Source organism: Desmodus rotundus, chromosome 11 (assembly GCF_022682495.2).
Source record: "Desmodus rotundus isolate HL8 chromosome 11, HLdesRot8A.1, whole genome shotgun sequence".
Taxonomy (NCBI): Eukaryota; Metazoa; Chordata; class Mammalia; order Chiroptera; family Phyllostomidae; genus Desmodus; species Desmodus rotundus.
In genome coordinates, this window is record NC_071397.1 from 87,217,004 (window position 1) to 87,235,594 (window position 18,591).

An 18,591-nucleotide genomic window follows, 5' to 3' on the forward strand; every position below is an offset into this window, starting at 1 on the left:
GAAGGCCTAAGTCATCCCAGGTAGGGGGCAAAATGAATTTTCTTGTTTTATCTTAAAGACTGTCCATGAGTGGTATGAAATCACCTTTTCATATATTTTAGAACTATTTTACAAATCAAAGTAAGTATCCAAAACAAATGACCATTTCTGTATATGACCTGGGATGCATTGTATCCTCACCTCCATTGTGATGTCATCAAATCACCTCCAGTGAAGGACAGGACTCTTATCTAGCATCTAGTAACTTCACTGTTACATTATCCATACTTAAGTACTTGTGTTGCTTCTTCCTATATGTTGACATTACTATGTTTTGTCCAGCTTGTCTGTTCCAGTCAACACAGGAGAAGGTAAAAACTAATGGCCTCTCGTTTTAATTGTGAAACTTAGAGGAGAATTTATAGTGAACACCTACTATTCAAGTTAAGAAATATAACATGCAAGTCCCACATAGGTCCATCCTCAAATTCATTCCACTCTCCTCTTTAGTAATATATAGTCTTAATATCCTTAAACACAGTCTTCTTCAGTTTTGAACAACTGAGAAGTGTAAATCTAGCTCTGTGTAGGCAATATTTGCCACCATCGATGAAGGCATCCTTGAAGAGATGGGCATCCTTGAAAAGATGAGCTTAATATATTGTCACTGAGTCTGATTACAGTTTCTAGAGTTTCCAGAGCCCCATGAGGAGATGTCAGTGAGCAAGGTGATAAGTGTGTCCTTAAGGAGCATAAGTCACCACAGTGGGAGCATCCTGGCTCTCCTGTAGAAATATCCTTAACGGTTTGTTTCATACTTTCTGCCTCTCAGCTCATCTACCTCCATCTCTCAAGAGAAGGTGAGTGTAGCGAACCTTCCCATGGAGTGAAATGAGCATCCCCAGCTGATGTAGACAGAATACGAAGCGGAGAGCAGGCATTTCACTGGGACTTGCTCCAATAAATCCAGCGTAGAACCATGGGAGCCAGGCAGACTAGGACCTGACCGCTCTCCAATTACAAAGGCACTGATTGTCTTGGTCGTGACAGTCTTTGCCATGGGTGTCTTTAATCCCACACCTCTGCCCTGGACTGGCAGCTCACTAGTTACAATGTCTGTTATCCCGGGGAGTTTCCTTCTCCCTCCTGTCTTGCATTGCCTATTTGCTCACCTTGGGAAGCACATCCTCTAGTAATTCTTGAAGCAGGTTACGTGGGATGTGTAATTTTTGAAACCTTGGCATGTCTGGAAATTATTCTACCTCCATACCTGATTGATGGTGTGGCTGGTTATAACATTCTGGGTTGTAGATTATTTTCCCTTAGGAGTTTGAAGGATTTGTCCCATTTCCGTGTTCACTGTTTGGAACCTGAAGCCATTCTGATTCCTGATACTTTGTATGTTTACTTTTTTTCCCTCTAAGTTGGTAGAATGTCTAGTCTCCAGTGTTCTAAAATTTTATGATGATATTTATTGTAGATCTATTTTCATTCTTTCAAGCCGGGGGTTCATGTCCCTTCATGTCTAGAAATGGTTAAAAATTATTTTGTTTCCTTCCTTGTGTTTTCTCATGTCTCTCTTGAATCGCTATTTGGAGTAGAACCTTCTGGACAGGTACTCTGACTCGCTTATGTTTCTCTCCCATTTCTGTGTCATTTTACTTTACTTTCTGGGAGAGTTCCCTAATTTTATCTCCCGACCGTGCATTGAGGTTTTAATGTCTCCTGTAAGTCTTTAATTTCCAAGAGGTTTAATTTTCCTTTAAATTGCTTTTTGTTTGTTTGGGGGGGCTTATGTGCTAGGTACTTTCCTCAGATCTTTGGAAACTCATTTCTGACCAATGAAGATTGGAGAAAGAAAACACTGGGAACTCTAAATGGATGCATATAGCATTTGATGATTTTGAGCTTTATTAGGGTGGTCTGGGTGAGCTGTTTGGGAATCTTCCCAGTGTCTGCATCTTTGCCCTGTCCTCATGGAATAGATATATACACCCAGAGACTTTATTCAGCCTTGGGAGTAAGGGACTAGCCGGCAGGGTCCTGTGAGTCAAGTAGAGGCAGGGAGGTGTGGGCTGTTCACACGTGTGTGTGTGTGTGTGTGTGTACACATACAATTACATACACAGTTAATCCTCCTTAATCACAGAGTCCCTATTTGCAAATATGCTGCCTGCGCTTTCTTGGTCATTCACAGACACGCAGTTGAAAGTTGAGTGTCCTGACGTGCGTGTTCCCAGCTGAGACAGAGCAAGGTGATGCTCTGCCTTCTAATCTCAGCTCATACTATAAACAACTGTCCCTTTCACAGTCTCCCAGGAGGCACATTTTTCTTGTGTTTGCACTTTTCTCTTGGTGATTTCACCGTTTAAAATGGCCCCCAAGCGCAGTGTTGAAGTTACCTAATGTTTCTCAGCCCAGGAAGGCTGTGATGTGCCTTATGGAGAAAACAGGTCTAGATAAGCTTCATTCAGGCACCAGTTGGCCATGAGTTCAGTGTTACTGAATCAACAATTTTATTTAAATACAGTGTATTTAAATAGCAATACATACAACAAAATATGCATGGATAGATCGATAACAATGTGTGCCCAGAGGCTCACGGGAACCTAATCCTGTGATTCCCCTCGGAGTCGTTAAGTCCAGCGTCTTCTCACTTAGTGCTCACAGTAACCACCAGAGATGCTGAGAATCAGCCACAGGTGCGTACATACCTACAACTGCCCCCCCACACACCTTCGGCTGGGCCCCGTGTTCATTCCTGCACACACCTCCTCTTCTCCCCCTTCTGGAGAGTAGACTTATGCAGGAGTTGGGGAAGGGCAATCAGCCAGCAGGCGTGGAGTGAGTGAGGCCATCTGGGAACCTTCTTTTGAGGAGATTGCACCCTGCTTCTCCATGTGTTAGCAGTCTCTTCCTCCTCACCCTGTCTCAGTCCCACTGGCGCGGGCTGCGCCTGGGGCCCTGTGCCTTTGAAGGGTTCTCAGTTCTTCCTCCTGTCTGCCTGGGAAGTGGATTTTGACGTACCTTTTAAATCCTCCAAGTTGGTTACCATGTCCATCAGCTTTCCAGATTCCAACTTTTTTTTATTGTTGTCTTTTGTCACTGTCCTTCCATTTCTCTATGTCCTTCTGTCTGTTTACTTTAGTATGCGGGGGCTTTGGGGGAAAGCAAATATTGATGGGGTGTTCACCATGCTAACTCATTCCTTTTCATGTGTCATAACTCATGTTCCTGAGATAAGTTAATAAGTTGAGATCAGTACGCCACCCCCTTTGCCATATGGCCTTGGAAGATGTCGAAATTGCTAATGTTTGCATGTTCTGGATTGTAAAGGATTTAAGAGTTCTTTGACTTGCTAACAAGGGAATGGGAAAACATCTTCCTTTTTCTTTCTCTCCCATGCCTTTATAAGGAAATGTGAATTAGTAGGTGTTTTCACAAAGCATTCTTCCAGCTCAGAAAGAGAATGTCTTGTCAGAAGTAGAAACTTTTTCCAATTTCATTACAGCCATAATCCTCTCCAGGCTTCTTATAAAATTTTTGAACTGAGATCCTGAATGCTTATTTTTCACTGTTAGCATGCTAAACAAAACTGTTGATCACTTCCAGATCACTTTCTTTTCCTCATTTTAAACCTCTCTCAGATTATAAACCAATGTAGAAAGTAATAGCTACTTTAAAAATTTACTGAGACTCCAATTAGAGACGGTAAAGATACAAATAGCTAAATTGATACTCATTGTTTTAGAATCTTTTCTATCAACAGGGCTTTTTTTTTCAGAGTTCAGCTTTTTATTGAACATGTTACAAAAGTCAAAAAGACCGAAGCCCATGGGATCGGCAGAGTTCTGAAATTCTTCTCTTTGCTGGGGCAGCAGTCATGCAGGGGGCCCTACCTTGCGGATGACGCCCCCGGTGTTGACATTGGCCAGGGCCTTTGCAAACAAGCCTGGACAGAGAGGTTCAACATTTACACCAGCTGCTTTAATGAGGGCATTGATCTCAGCCTCCGTCACAGTCACCTCATTGTCGTGCAGGACGAGGACCGAGTGTGTGCGCATGAACCCCCAGCCGGAGGCCGTGCTGTGGGTGAGTGCTAGGCTTGATGAAGTGAGGGCCTCACCCCAGCGCAGCCCTGGCTTCCTCAGAAGGCCCAAGCACCTAACAGGCCTCTGGAGAAAGGGTCTCAATTATGTTTTTAATCTTTTATTCAGATTTTTAAAAGAGTAATGTATCTTTGTAGAAGAATTGAAAATGCAGGGAAAAGAAATAATCACTTTTATTCTTACAACTTATAGGTGACTGCTGATATATATCTATATATGGTATATATGTAGATATAGAGATCTATATAGTCTTTATTTTTAAATATAATGTATCATTAACATTCCGTGTTATTCTCCCAAGATCATTTTTAATTACTACATTCTAATTTACTGGTTGGCAACCTTTTTTCGTAAAGGCCAAGAAGTATAGTTTTGACTTTGCAGGCCGTATGGTCTCCGTTACAACTCCTCAGCTCTGCTGTTGCAGTGTGAAGGCAGCACTATGTGTTATATAGACAAGTAAACAGGCGCGACTCTTTACCCATACAAATTTATTTACAGAAACATGCAGCCCCAGACATGGACCACGGGCCACACTTTGTCAACTCCTAGATATTTTTAAAAACTTTTAATTTTGACATAATTACAGTTTACAAAGTTTCAAGATCGTACAAGAGATCCTATCCACCCTTTACCCAGTCGCCCCCAAATTATAGCTTAGATAACTACAGTCCACTATCAAAACCAAGAAATACGTGTGTGTTCATGGATCCACACCACTGCGTGCGTGTGTGACCATTCCATCACCTGAAGGCCTTTGTCATCCTGCCATGTACAGTCAGCCACCTCCCTCCGCCATCATCCTCCCTCTTGGCAATCACTCCATAATTTTGTCATTTTGAGAACGTTATACAAGTGAATCATGCAGATGTGACCTTTAGAGGCTGAGTTCTTTTACTCAGCATTGAGATTCATCCAGGTCATTGCATGTATCAACAGTTTTTCTTTCTACTGATGAGTAATATTCCAGGGTATGCATTTAACAGTTTATTTAACCATTCATCCTTCGAAGGGTGTTTTGGTTGTTTCAAAGAATTCTTTTAAGGTTCCAGTGGCCCTCCATTCCTTGCTATTTAACATTCTGTAACAAACACTGTAGACCTCATTAGTCTCCATGTTTGGTTCAACTGACTTAGGCAGGTTTTCCCTTCTTTCCTTGTAATCAAGCTTCCAAGTTGAATGTCATTCAGAATGTGGTGGTCCATGTGTTTTAGTTAATCGATTGAATCATGTTGTATTTGTCATTATTTTAAATTCACTGAACTCTTTTAAAACTCACTGATTAAGTCAAAGGCTTTTGTTTCTCCAGGGACTTCTTATTTGCTTTGCTGGTTAGTAGTGATAGATACGAGGTCCAGCACAAATAACGCCCCTTTTTTATTACAAAATCATGAGCATGTAGTTCTGTAACACAATATCACACCGAAACACACCATATGACATTTTAGGTGAAATGGTCAAATTAAAACTATAAATTATCACACCCATATTATTATCCTACCAAACCCACTCAAGCAGGTGTTACTTCTGCCAGACCCTGTATCTATGGTGACAGTTGAATAAATAGTCTTAATACTTGTATCAGGTTCAAGTGTCAGTGTTACCACTTATTACCTGTGGCCTCAGAGAAGTCACCTACCCTTGAGCCTGTTTTCTTATCTAATAATAATAATTAATAATAAACACCAACCCTGTCTCATAGGATTATAGTGATTAGCAAATGAGATTACATAGGAAAAGCATTTGGGGAACAGGAAAACAGTATAAAATGTTAAAGTCATATTTATACAAGTAAACATTAGTGTTTTAGACGAAGCAGCGGTTTTGTAATTGGAATGAGTAGTTTTCATTAAAAGTATGTATGTGGAGAAGTGGGATATCTTTGCTAAAAGAAGGAAAAAAAATTAAGACCCCGTGTTACAGAGCTAGAAGGCCAGGAGAACAGAGAGGATAGGTGGTATTTCTGTATGCTGTAATGGATAACCTGTGTTGCAGATACAATACCATCTGGCAGATGTGAGAAGAAATCATTTAAATCAACAACGTGTGTAATGAGCTACCATCTGATTCCTGTTAATCAGGCCTTCCTTTTTTAAACGGTCTTCCCTTGGTTCCATGACCCCGTTCTCTCCCGCTTCTCCTTCTGGCTTATCATCATCCTCTTCTTGGCCCCTCAATACGGAGTTCCCTCGGGATCATCCCTGTACTTCTCTTTCCATGACCTCTTCTCTGGCAGTATCATGCCTTTACATCACTCTCCAAACAAAGCCTCCATCTGTGTCTCTAGCCCTGACCTCCCTCCTTTCCATCCTGCTGGCTGGCTGACTCTTTTTCAAACTCAGTATTTCCAAAGCTGAGGTCATTTTTCTAACTAAGATGGCCCTATTTTTCAAATTCTCCCTTCCTATGCACAGCCCTACCATCTTTTTGGTCTCGGGGTATCCTCTCTCTGCCACCACACAACTCCCCCCAAATCTAGTCATGGCCATCTTCCGTTTCCTCTTTGCTTTCCATTTCAGGCTGACAACTTTAGCTTTTTAACTAAAATCCTGTCTTTTCTTCTCACCAACCATCCCTCCTCCCTTCTGTCACATGAATCTTCTACAGTTCACATTCTTTCCACTCAGTGTTTTTTTCAACCCTCACCTGAGCATGTGAATATTGATTTGAGAGAGAGAGAAATTGGTTTAACCTCCCTTATGCACCCCAGCGGGGGATTGAACCACAACCTAAGTATGTGCCCTGACCAGGAATCAAACCCTCAACCTTTTGGTATACAGAACAATACTCCAATCAACTGAGCCACCTGGCCAGGGTCCTATTCAATGTTCTTGATTGCTCCCCTTGTTTGTAGAAAAAAAGCCCAGATTTTTATTCTAGTATAAAATCTTCTCCATGATCAAACTGCTTTTTAAATCCTTATTTACTCAACTCCAGATGAACAGAAAGGAAGTAATATGAAGTGAAACTTTTTTTCTTTCAGAACTCCATAATGTTTTCCTTTCCTCGTGACGCTTTAACTTCACTTAATTTATGTGCATACTTTCCTTTTCTATGCTGGACCCACGTATGGTTTCTCTCAATATTCCCACAGAGTTGCATGTAGCAGATATTTATTGAATGAACGATTGGTCCTGTGGTAGAAACTCAACTCTTCTTTGGCCCATACATTCGGCAAACATTTACTGAGCACTTCACTACGGGTCAGGTACTCTGAGGCCCTGGGACATAGGCAACGGGCACAGTTTCAGCCTTTTTTTCCTCTTGCATTGAGTTTATTCCTCATTTTACTTTTAAAATACTTCTATGGTGAAATATTAAAATAAAAAAATAGCTAGTAGTAATCATATTATGATTATGATCCTTCCCTCATTGACTACTGTGTATAAAATACTGGTAGTGGATATTATTATAGTCAGCCCCCAAACCTGCCCCCCCAGGGTGATGTCCATCATTCTCATATGCTTCTTCATGGTAACAGCACCTCTTTCCTGATTCCGATGAAAGTCCACCAGGTCTGCTCTGCAGCAGTGTGGCTCAGCTGGTTGGAGCGTTGACCTGTCCACCAAAAGGTTGCAGGTTTGATTCCTAGTCAGTGCACATACCTAGGTTGTGGGTTCAATCTCCAGGCAAGGTGCATATGTGAGGCAACCGGTCAATGTTTCTCTCTCTCGCTCTCTCTCTCTCTCTCTCATCAATAAAAACATATCCTCAGGTGAGTATTAATAAAGAAAGTCTACCAGTTCTACTTGTTCCATTTCATCTTTCTTACTTTCTTCTTCACAAGTAGGAGGTTTTTTTTCCAGCAAAGAGAGTTTGTCAGGAGAGAGAAAGCCATTCCCAGGAAAGCTGACCTTGAATTTCATGATTAGGCAACCTTTTCGTGTGGTCTCTGATAAGTGGGCGTGCCCTCCATTCACACACACATACACCTTCCGTTCTAGCAGCAACCCCCAGGATGCCACCACTGGATTATTTATGACTTCATAGTAAGCCATTCACTTTGTACTTAGGTCTAAAGCAAAGCCACCAGGCGCTTTGTTTGAGACTATATTAAATGTTAAACAATTATAACTATATACTGGTGGCCTGAAGGATATGGAATTTACCTGTTTAGTGAAGTGAGAGAAAAACACAGGTGAGTTTACAGAGGATCTTTCTAAGAGATGGAAGTAGTTGGTGGGGAGGGAAAAAAAAAAACAGTGAGGATATCAAGCTATTGAGGTCTCCAGTTAGTTATTTCTTCTCAGGCAGGCACTTCCATGAAACTAACATAATGTGCTCTTGGATCTTATACAGATGGCAATCAGGAATTATTTCCCTGTGAAGTCTGTGGAAGACGCTTTGCAGCAGATGTTCTGGTAAACATAAAGACATTTTGTAGATGTGTTTCATTGGAGTTAAATGAACTGTCAAGTTAGTGAGGAGGCCGCAGTGGCAAAGATTAAAGACAGATGTGGAGGGGAAGCAAGGGAAGAGCCCCGCATAACCTACGGCTGGCAGGCCGGGAGGACACCAAGGCTGTTCCATGCTGCCCCATTCGAAGAGGAGCTCCTTAAACTTGGTCCTCAAACTGAAAGAATGCCAGATGAAAGCATCTTGGCACTGCTGATTGTCTCTTGAGAGCTTTTGGCTCTTTCGCCTTTTCTATAAGCATCAGAAATCCAAATTTTAAGGCCAAAGCACCAGGGAAATTAGCTAGTCAAGAGGAATGAACATTGAATTTAGAGCATCTGGAAACTTGGCTTTTAGCCTCAAATTTGTCACTAATTCTGACAAGTCCTTTAACCTCCCTCTGTTTCCTGCTTTGCCACGTATACAGACAGAACCCTCCAATTTCAGGGGGTTTGTGTAATTTGAACAAAATGGATGTGAGGCCTTTTCCAAGATTTAATTGTTAAACTAATTTTAAGCTAATTGCATATCGTGTTTCCTGACTGATGCCTATGAAGTGGAATAAAGCTTGACTTTTCTCAAAGCTAGGGATCCAAACAGGTATTAGACCCCCATATTATAAAAATATTTCCAAGAAAAAATGGTTTTAAAAATTATGACAATGCAGTTGTTAGTTGGGACAGTTTAGATCAAGGAGAGTCGCATGGAACTACAAGGGTTTGGATACAGACCTGACTACATTTGAGGCAAAAGACTACAAAATGCGGTTGTAGGTTTTATTTCTCTGGGGCATTCCCAAAACCACGTGTCTGTTCTTTTAGTTGACGGCAGCTAGAGCTTCCTGAATCTAGAAGGGAAGCTCTCGGGGCCTTTGTGGCCTGGCATCCCCCAGAGCACTGCCTTTGCCTGCGCCGGCCCAGGCTGCGCGCCCCATGGGAAAAGGATGGAGAACAACAGCGTGGTACCCTTTGAAGACGGATCACTAAATGTCAAGTACATCTGGGGTCCTCTTGAGTTTTTTTCTAGGCCTGTCTCTGGGCTACAGAGAGCATCTGATCAATTGATCTGATACCTCTCTTTTCTTTAGTTTAAGAAGGTATGGCTTGTTTATAGACAGGTGTGGTGATTTTCACAGAGATTGTATTTTGGTGCATCTGGACAAAGCAACTATGTAAGTGATAACTATCATGAGTGACATATCCACCGAGGAAGAGGATTTAGAGTGGAAGGCAAAGATGTTGGTATAACCTGATGGGGTGCAGTAACAGACTTCGTAAACTTGGTACATGGGCAGAGCCCTATGTGTTGGTTCCCTGGTTTTGCACCAGAAATGCTAAGGACTCCTAGTTGGAATAAAGAATGCTTTCCCTGCCGAACGTCTTGCAAGTACTGTCATATTTTTAAATTGAATATGATAAGCTTAGATTTGTTCTGAAATAAATGACTCCACTAATCATGTGGAATGTTTGGGTAAATTCAAGGAAAATGTCTTTATAACTTAAATGGAATTGGTGTGTTCTTCATTTATTTTATGGTTGTTCCAGTTGTCTTTTGCAGATGTTCTCAACTATTTCTTTGAAACTGCTCCGCTCCTATTCAGGAGTTAAGTGGTTTAATTTGCTGTATGTAGAAAAGTGGCCCATTTAAACTAATTTTGAAATGCTGAGTGGTAAGAAGTGTTTTTCTGAGAAGGTTCTATTGATAGGAAGCTACATTTCCCCTTGCTGTATGCAGAGGGCTATTTCAAAAGAGTGGTAAAACTGAATATGCAGGTTGTCGGGACTCAGATTTCCTGTTATATTACTGGATGACTTGCTTTTGAAACTTAGTAACAGTGAAGGCAGGAAACAGAATAGAAGAAGTAGTCAACAAAACTTCGCTGGTTTCAGTGAGTAACTAAAAACAGCTCAATTATCAGAAATATTTATTTCAGTTTCAACTACAAAGTTTGTCTTTTCAACATTATTTAATGCTTAGGACCATCCATATAGCCCAAGTGGTAGAGTTAAATGTATAAAACCAAATTTGAAGTAAGTCTCTCTAGCTCTAGAGACCTTTTATTGACCTTGACCAAACATAATATCTAGTTATGTGTAACATGGGTGAGGGGAGCCAGATGGATTTGCTCTGCTGTGATTTGAGAGTTGGAGAAGGAACTTGGCTCTGAAGGTGCAACTCAGTCGCTGTGGTGGGAGCTGCCTGAGTACACTGCAGCGTTACAAACTCTTTGATTGCGCATTTAAAAAAATTTAATTTAATCCACTTCTTTCTTTTCTAGGAAAGGCATGGACCAATATGTAAAAAACTCTTCAACAAAAAGCGTAAACCTTTCAATTCCTTGAAACAAAGATTGCAGGGCACTGACATTTTCACTGTGAGGACAACTCCTCAATCCAAGGTATTATCATTATCTTCCTTATTGTTCTTGATTACATCCTTCAGTACATTAAATGTACTGAGCCTCTTTCTGGCTCTCTGGTTTTGTTTTTGCTTGATAGAGCAGCACAATGTCATGTAAGCATAATCCACCTTTACTGTTCTTTTTAATCATGCTCACTAAGATTTCCAAATGTATTGCAGATACTTTCCAGATGTGGCAAAAAAGAATTTTGTTTATACTTTCATTAGAGTAGCATTAAATATAGTAATTAACTTGGAAGAAAGTCACTTTTAATCTTACATTTAAATCTTCCTCTAAATTTTTGTAGTTTTTTTTCTCTTTGATTATTATTTTTGTGTTTTCCTTCACTACTGTGATAGTGATTTTTATTACTGTCATTTCCAAACCTCTTTCAGTACTTTTGAAAAACAAATTCTACTTTCCTTTCCAAATTTTCACAGTCCTATTTCCTGTAAATTCAAATCCCACCTGCAAAAATAAATAAATAAATAAAAGTATAATGGAGAGATATATAGTACAGTTTCGTTTAGTGTATGTTGGTTTTATTTTATTTTTTTAATAGTCTCAACCTGTGAGGAAAGCTAACTGGAGACAACAACATGAAGACTTCATCAACGCGATTCGCTCGGCAAAGCAGTGTACCCTAGCCATTAAGGAAGGCCGGCCTCTCCCACCTCCTCCACCTCCGTCCATCAACCCAGGTGTGTGGCCAGTTTGGTCTGTTTTTGACCTTCTCAACCGATTGAGGCTGTGCTTGAGTTTAGGCCAAACTATCACTCCTCCTTTGCACTCTAAAATTAACAATAGCAATTGAATTATATAAAAGTAATTTTACCCTACAGTTTATATGATCCTCTTTATCTTTCAATTCTGCCTAAAGATTCTGTGTTTCCTTCTAACTCTGTCTCAGTGCGAGGACAGCACTGTACCCAGTGCCTTGGCGTTAGAGGACAGCAGGGCACGCCACTCACACCACCTTCTGTGCAACTGCAGCAGAGCAGTGCGACCCAAGCGGTTCTGCGACAGCTCCCTGGGGTCAGGCACCCACAGCTCTTTTTATGTTTACTTTTTGAGATAAAATTCCCATAATATAAACTTTACCATTTTAACCATTTTCAGTTGTATAATTTAGTGGCCCACAGCTTTTTTACTCTAAACTTATTATTTAATAGTAAGTTTCAAAATGTATAACACATTAAATATTTCAGTATGCATTTGTTAAGTGTAAGTACATTTTCCTGCATAACCACAGTATTCTTGTTGCACTTAACATATAGACTCATATTTTCCCAATTATCTTAAGAATGTCTCTAAAAGCTCTCCGCTCTTCCCCCAGCCACAATCCAAGATCAGTCAAGGTTTATGCATTGTCTTTTGTTGTTTATTTAGTCTCTTTTAATCCTGCACGACACCCCTACCAGGCCAATTATATTTTAGAATTTCTCATGTTCTAGATTTGTCTGGGTTTTTTTTAAGTCATATTAGAGTTTAACTTGTTCTTCTATCCCCCATCTTTCTGTAAATTGGAAATGAAGGCTAGAGGCCTGATTAGATTAACATTAATATTAATCCCTTATCAGATACAGTATTTTCCAATATTGTCTCTCATTTGGTAAACTGTCTTTTCGCTCTCTTGATGGTATCTTTTGATACCATCCTTTCCCCCATATTGTCTTCTAACAGTTTAAAATTTCAGCTCTTACACTTAGGTCTTTGATCAGGTTGAGTTAATTTTTGTATGTGGTATAAAGTAAGATCCCAACTTCAATGCAAGTTGGCTATCTAGTATTACATGTGATTATTTAGTTTTCTTAGCACTGCTTGTTGAAAAGACTATTCTTTCCTCATTGAATGATCTTGGCACCTTTATCAAAAGTCAATTGATCATACATGAGAAGGTTTGCTTCTCAGCTGCCAATGCTATTCCATTTGTCTGTACATCTGCCTCTCCTGCTTTCATTAGTATATAGCTTTGTAGTAAGTTTTAAAAGCAGGAAGTGTGAGTTCCCCAAGATTGTTTTCGCTATTTGGGGAACTTTGAGATTTCACATGAATTTTTAGAATTTTTTTTAAGTTTCTAAACATGTCATTGGATTTTCGATAAGGATTACATTTTTTAGGTACTATTGTCATCTTAACAATATTGTCATCCAATCGGTCGGTGCACATGCGATGTCTTTCTATTGTTTATGTTTTCTTTAATTTTATAGATTTCAGTGCATGATCTTTCACACCCTTGGCTACATTTATTCCTAAGTGTTTTATTCTTTTTGATGTTATTGTAAATGGAATTGTTAACTTTCTTTTCAGATTGTTCATTGCTAACGTGTAGAAATACAATTGATTTTTATGTTGATTTTGTCTACTGCAACTTTGCTGAATTTTGCTTATTAGCTCTAATAGGTTTGTTTTTTTTTTGCTGTGTTATCTTTAGGGTTTTCTACATATAAGATTATGTCATTTGTGAACAGAGATAATTTTACTTCTTTCCAATGTGTATGCCTTTTATTTCTTGTGTCTAAATCTCATGGCTAGGACTTCCAATACTATGTTGAATGGCACTGGCAAAAGTAAACATCCTTTTCTTGTTTTCCACTGAATGTGATGTTAGCTCAAGGTTATAATTGACTACTCAAGCATAGACAATGGCATATTGAGGGGATTATAACATGTGAGAATGAAATGTACGAAACCAATAAGGCAAGGTTGAGGCAAATGGACATTGGTCTGTCCAGAAAGTATCCAGCCACATGCTGTGAAAAATAGAGACATTTATTGAAGAAGATACAAGATACAAGAAACATTGTACATAGGACAATGATGCCTCAGTCCCCTTCCAAGTGGGCACCTTGGGACCTCACCTCCAATCACCTGAGGAAACCTGGTTCATTGGTAGTGGTTTGAATCAAGTCATCAGCAACTGCAGCGCCGTGTTCCTTCTGCTCTGGTAGCAGAAGCCATGGAACAAGTTTTGCCACGACACATTTCATGCCAAGATCCTGCATCAAAATCTTGAACACGGCAGTTTTGGGAATCCCCAGATCAGCTTCGTACATGTTCAACATTCTCGGGTGTTCTGCTTGTTGCAGGCCTCCCAGAACGAGGATCACTTTCAACAGATCCTTGACCATCTTTGAGGTGTTTGTGCCACACTTTTACTTGCACTGCACTCATTACATGGTCTCTGAAATTCTTCTGAGTCATCTGATAGTTTCCGAGGAAAAATGTTCAAACTTAACACAAATTTGATGCAGAGTCGTGGCTCTGCTCACTCAGGCATTTTGAATGGGATGACCACACAGTGCACATGCTCACTCAATGACATTTACCGCCCCCACTGACGAGTGCAGTGAAGTCATCATCGTTCACACGTGTGCACTCCAGTCCACTCTCCTTGGCTACTGCAAACCGTCCTCATTATATTAAAAATGACTGTACTTTTTCCAGACAGACCTTGTATATTGTTGTATATTGTTCACATTATACATACTATTCCTTGAAGGTAGAGCATTATATTGTAAAGATGCTTATTATAAACTCTAAACACCCCCAAATATTGACATATAGCTAATAAGACAATATATGGAGTAGAGACAAAGTGAAAAAATCATTAAAAAAATAAGACAGGAAAATGGGAAAAAAGGAACAAAGAACAGATGGGATAAAGAAAAATAGCAAGATGGTAGACTTAAATCTAATTATATGGACAGTTACATAGAAATGACCTAAAACTTCAGATGATAGGCAGAGATTGTCAAACTGAACAATAAAGCAGTTTGGTCCAATTACATGCTTCTACAAGAAACACACTTTAAATATAAAGACACAGACAAGTGGGCCGGGCAAGTGACAGAACGAATTGGTGGCCCCATGGGCTGGGAGAGGCACTGCCCTGGCTATGGGGCCCTGGTCGGAAACTCAATATTCTAGCATCTTCAAGTTTGAATCTCAGGTTAGAAGTCAGGTGGTGGTGTTCTTGAAGAAGTGGGAAGGACCAGAAGGGGACCCACGAGGGATTGTCAGGGATACTCTGTCTTGATCCGGACCGGTTACATGGGTGTGTGCAGTTTGTGATATTCCATAGAGCCATACACTTAGGACGTGCGCCTTTCCTCTTAGATAAAAAGGAAAAAAGAGAAATAAACCCCTGCAATGTCAAAACAACCGTTGACTGGTATGTTTACAGCATGGAAAAAGATAGACATCAAATAATAATCATAAAACTGCAGTGGCTAATATTAATATCAGGCAAAGTAAACCAGGGAAAGTATTATTAGCAGAGAGAGTGATTAAAAGATATATTCCTCAAGAAGACCATCAGTCCTAAATGTTTATGTACCTAGTAATAGAGCTTCAAAGAACATGATACAAAACTGGCAAAACCAGAAGGAGAAGCAGAAAAATCTACAATTATAGAGTTTATCATTGATCTCTTAGTGACTGATGAAATAAGCAGCAGGAAAATCTAGGGGTACAGAAAACTTGAACAACAGTATCAACCAGTTTGGCCTAATTGACATCTGTGACTATAATGTGACATACAGCAAGAACGGAATGTAATTTTCCTCAAGTACATGTAGAAGTACAAGTACATGTACATGTAGAACATTCCCCTGTAAACCATGTGCACAAACTGGGTCTACAAGGGTTAAAAGAAACTGACAGAGACCAGAGGGGAGCAGGGAAAGAGGTAAGGGGGGAAAGAAGGGGAAGAGCCTAGTTAAAGGACCTGTATAAAGGACCCATGGGCCTGGACACCAGGGTGGGGGTTCACTGAGGGAGTGGGGTGGGGGGCGTGGGGCAGTGGAGATGAACAGGGGGAAAATTGAGACAACTGTAATTGAACAACACTAAAAAAATAAAATATATAAAAGAATTAAATCTAAAAGGATAAAACCATACAGACTGTGTTATTTGACCACATTAGAATAAGGAAATGGACTGATGGGCACGGACAACAGTGTGGTGATTGTGGGGTGGGGAGGGTGTGAGTGGAAGAGGGAGAGGGTAGAAGGGGGATAAATGGTAATGGGAAAAATACAATAAAAAATAAGTAAAAGAAAAAAGAAATTAATGATGAAAATATATCTATAAAATTCCTGAATGTCTGGAAATTAACAACTCATTTCTAAATAACTCATGGATCTAAGAAGAAATCACTGGAATAATTAGAAAATATTTTGAACCGAATGGTGATAAAAACATCAACATTTGTGGGATTTGGCTAAAGTAGTGACTAGAAGGAATTTTATAGCTTTAAATGCTTATGTTAGAAAAGTAAAAAGGTTTAAATCAATTACCTTAGATTTTCTCTTAAAAAAGGTAAAAAAGTAAAAGAAGAACAAACTGCACCTAAATTAACTAGAAGAAATATAATTTTAAGTAGAGGAAAAAAATAGTTTCCTATTGACAAAGGTGTCCGACAAGAGTACATTTTATCTCCCTATTTGGTTACTCTGTACGCATACATAAAAAATGGGGCTAGGCTCAGGAAGGAGTGGAAATTGGTGGGAAATATAGATATCAATAACTTAAGATGTGCAGATAATACCATCTTACTGGCAGAAAGTAGTAATGATTTGAAATAACTGCTGATGGAAGTGAAATAAGTGCCAAAGCAGGACTGCATTTAAATATCAAGACAAAAATCATGACTACAGAAGAAATACACAGCTTTAATGAAGACATCAAACAGATAACGAAGTAAAGATTTTGCTTACCTTGGTTCAGTCATCAGTTCCAATGGAGACTGCAGCCAGGAAATTGAGAGAAGGCAGACCCAGAAGGGCAGCATTAGAAGAACTAGGAAAGATCACCCAGAGCAAAGATGTTATTAGAGACCAAGGCTAAGATCCTCCATACCCTGGTATTCCCAATTACTATGTACAAACATGAGAGTTGCACAGTGAGGAGGCTGATAGGATGAAAATGGATTCATTTGAAATAGGGTCTTGGAGGAGAGCTGTATGGATGCCCTGGACCGTGAGAAAGATGAACAGTGGTCCTAGAGTGAATCGAGCCTGAGATACCAGTGGAGGCAAACATAACAAAACTGATGTTGTCCTACTTCAGGCACATCATAAGAAGGCAGGGCTCTTTGGAAAGGACAATAATGCTGGTGAAAAATAGAAGGCACAGGAAGAGAGAAGGACCAAATATGAAATGGACTGGCTCAACGGAAGAATTCATGGGCACCAGCCTATACGAGCTAAGCAGGGCTGCTGAGGACAGGACACTGTGGACACCATTCACCAGAGGGTCACCAGAGGTCAGAACTGACTCAACAGCAATAGCATACCAGAAAATAGTGAATGTAATCATCATATTAATTTTGTGAAAATTTGTTAAAATATTTTAAAATATTTTTATTTTTAAAAACACGTGATCATCTCAATAGATATAGGCAAAGCCTATGACAAAATGTAATACTCACACATGTTTTAGAAAATAGGTAGAAATAGAAGGAAACTTCCTTAATAAAAGACATCTTTGAAAATCTACAGCTAACATCACATTTCATGGTGAAAGCTGAACACTTTCTTACTGAGAAATGGGAAAACATAAGGATGTCCCTTTTGATCACTTCTATCCAACACTGTACTGGAAATAGAACCAGGTGTAATAAGGAAAAAATTATATATGTAATTCATATATATGTGCTGTAGAGAAATGGTATATACATATATTATTTAAAGATTGAAAAGGAAGAAGTAAAGCTATCTTTATTCACAGACAACATACTCATGAATGCAGAAAACCTTTGGTAAATGTAGAAAACCTTTGGAAAACACAAAAAAGCTACTGAGATTAAAGTGAATTAACAGGATTTCAGGGTATAAGGTCAATATACACACGTGAATTGTATTTCCCTGTACTGGGCACACACAACTGAAAAATGAAATTAAAAATACCACTTATAATAATGTAAAAAACATTATTTAGGCATATATTTTAAAAAATAAGTTAGAATGTAAAATGAAAACTGTATAACACTGCTTGGACAACTTAAAGAGGTCCAAAATGTATGGAGAAATTTCCCATTTTCATGGTTTGGAAGACTCAGCATTGTGTTATGATGTCAATTCTCTCCAACTTGACCTGTGGCCTTGGGGTGATTCCAATACAAATTGCTGCAGGTTTTCTCTGCCAAGTAGGAATTGACCAGCCAATCCTAAAATTATATGAAAATTCAAGGATCTGAATAGACAAGATAAGTTTTGAAAAAGAATGCAACTGGAGAACTTAGGTTACCTTACATCAAGGTATACTATAATGTTACAGTGATCATTACAAATTGGATTTAGTGTATCAATCGAATAGAAAAGAGAACCTAGATACAAACTCCCCCCCTTCCGCACCTATAGGCAATAGATTTTTGACAAATGTAATTCAATGTGGTAAAGGATGTCTTAGTAACAAATGATGCTGGGATAGCTGGACATCAGTATGGGAAAATGAACCTTGATCCTTATACCATAATACAAAAATTAACTCAAAATGGATCATTGACCTAACATATAAGTCCAACAACTATAAACTTTCTAGAAAAAAAAAATCTTTGACCTCAGAGTCAAGATTTCTTAGGCACTAACAATTTTTTTTAAAAGAAAATTGATAAATTGGGCTTCACCAAAATTAAACATTTTATTTTTGAGAGATTCCAGTAAGAGAATGCAAAGGAATCCATAGGCTGGAAGCAAATATTTA

General features: G+C 39.3%; 1 protein-coding gene across 1 annotated transcript in view; it reads left to right on the forward strand.

Annotated features, from left to right (window-relative positions):
• The window catches only part of ZC2HC1B (zinc finger C2HC-type containing 1B), a 34,577-nt gene that overhangs the window by 1,211 nt on the left and 14,775 nt on the right, over positions 1-18,591 (forward strand). The window contains exons 2-4 of the mRNA XM_024551676.3: positions 8,388-8,449; positions 10,762-10,881; positions 11,447-11,585. Coding sequence (XP_024407444.2) covers positions 8,388-8,449; positions 10,762-10,881; positions 11,447-11,585 — 321 coding nt within the window. The remainder of the gene's footprint in view (positions 1-8,387; positions 8,450-10,761; positions 10,882-11,446; positions 11,586-18,591) is intronic.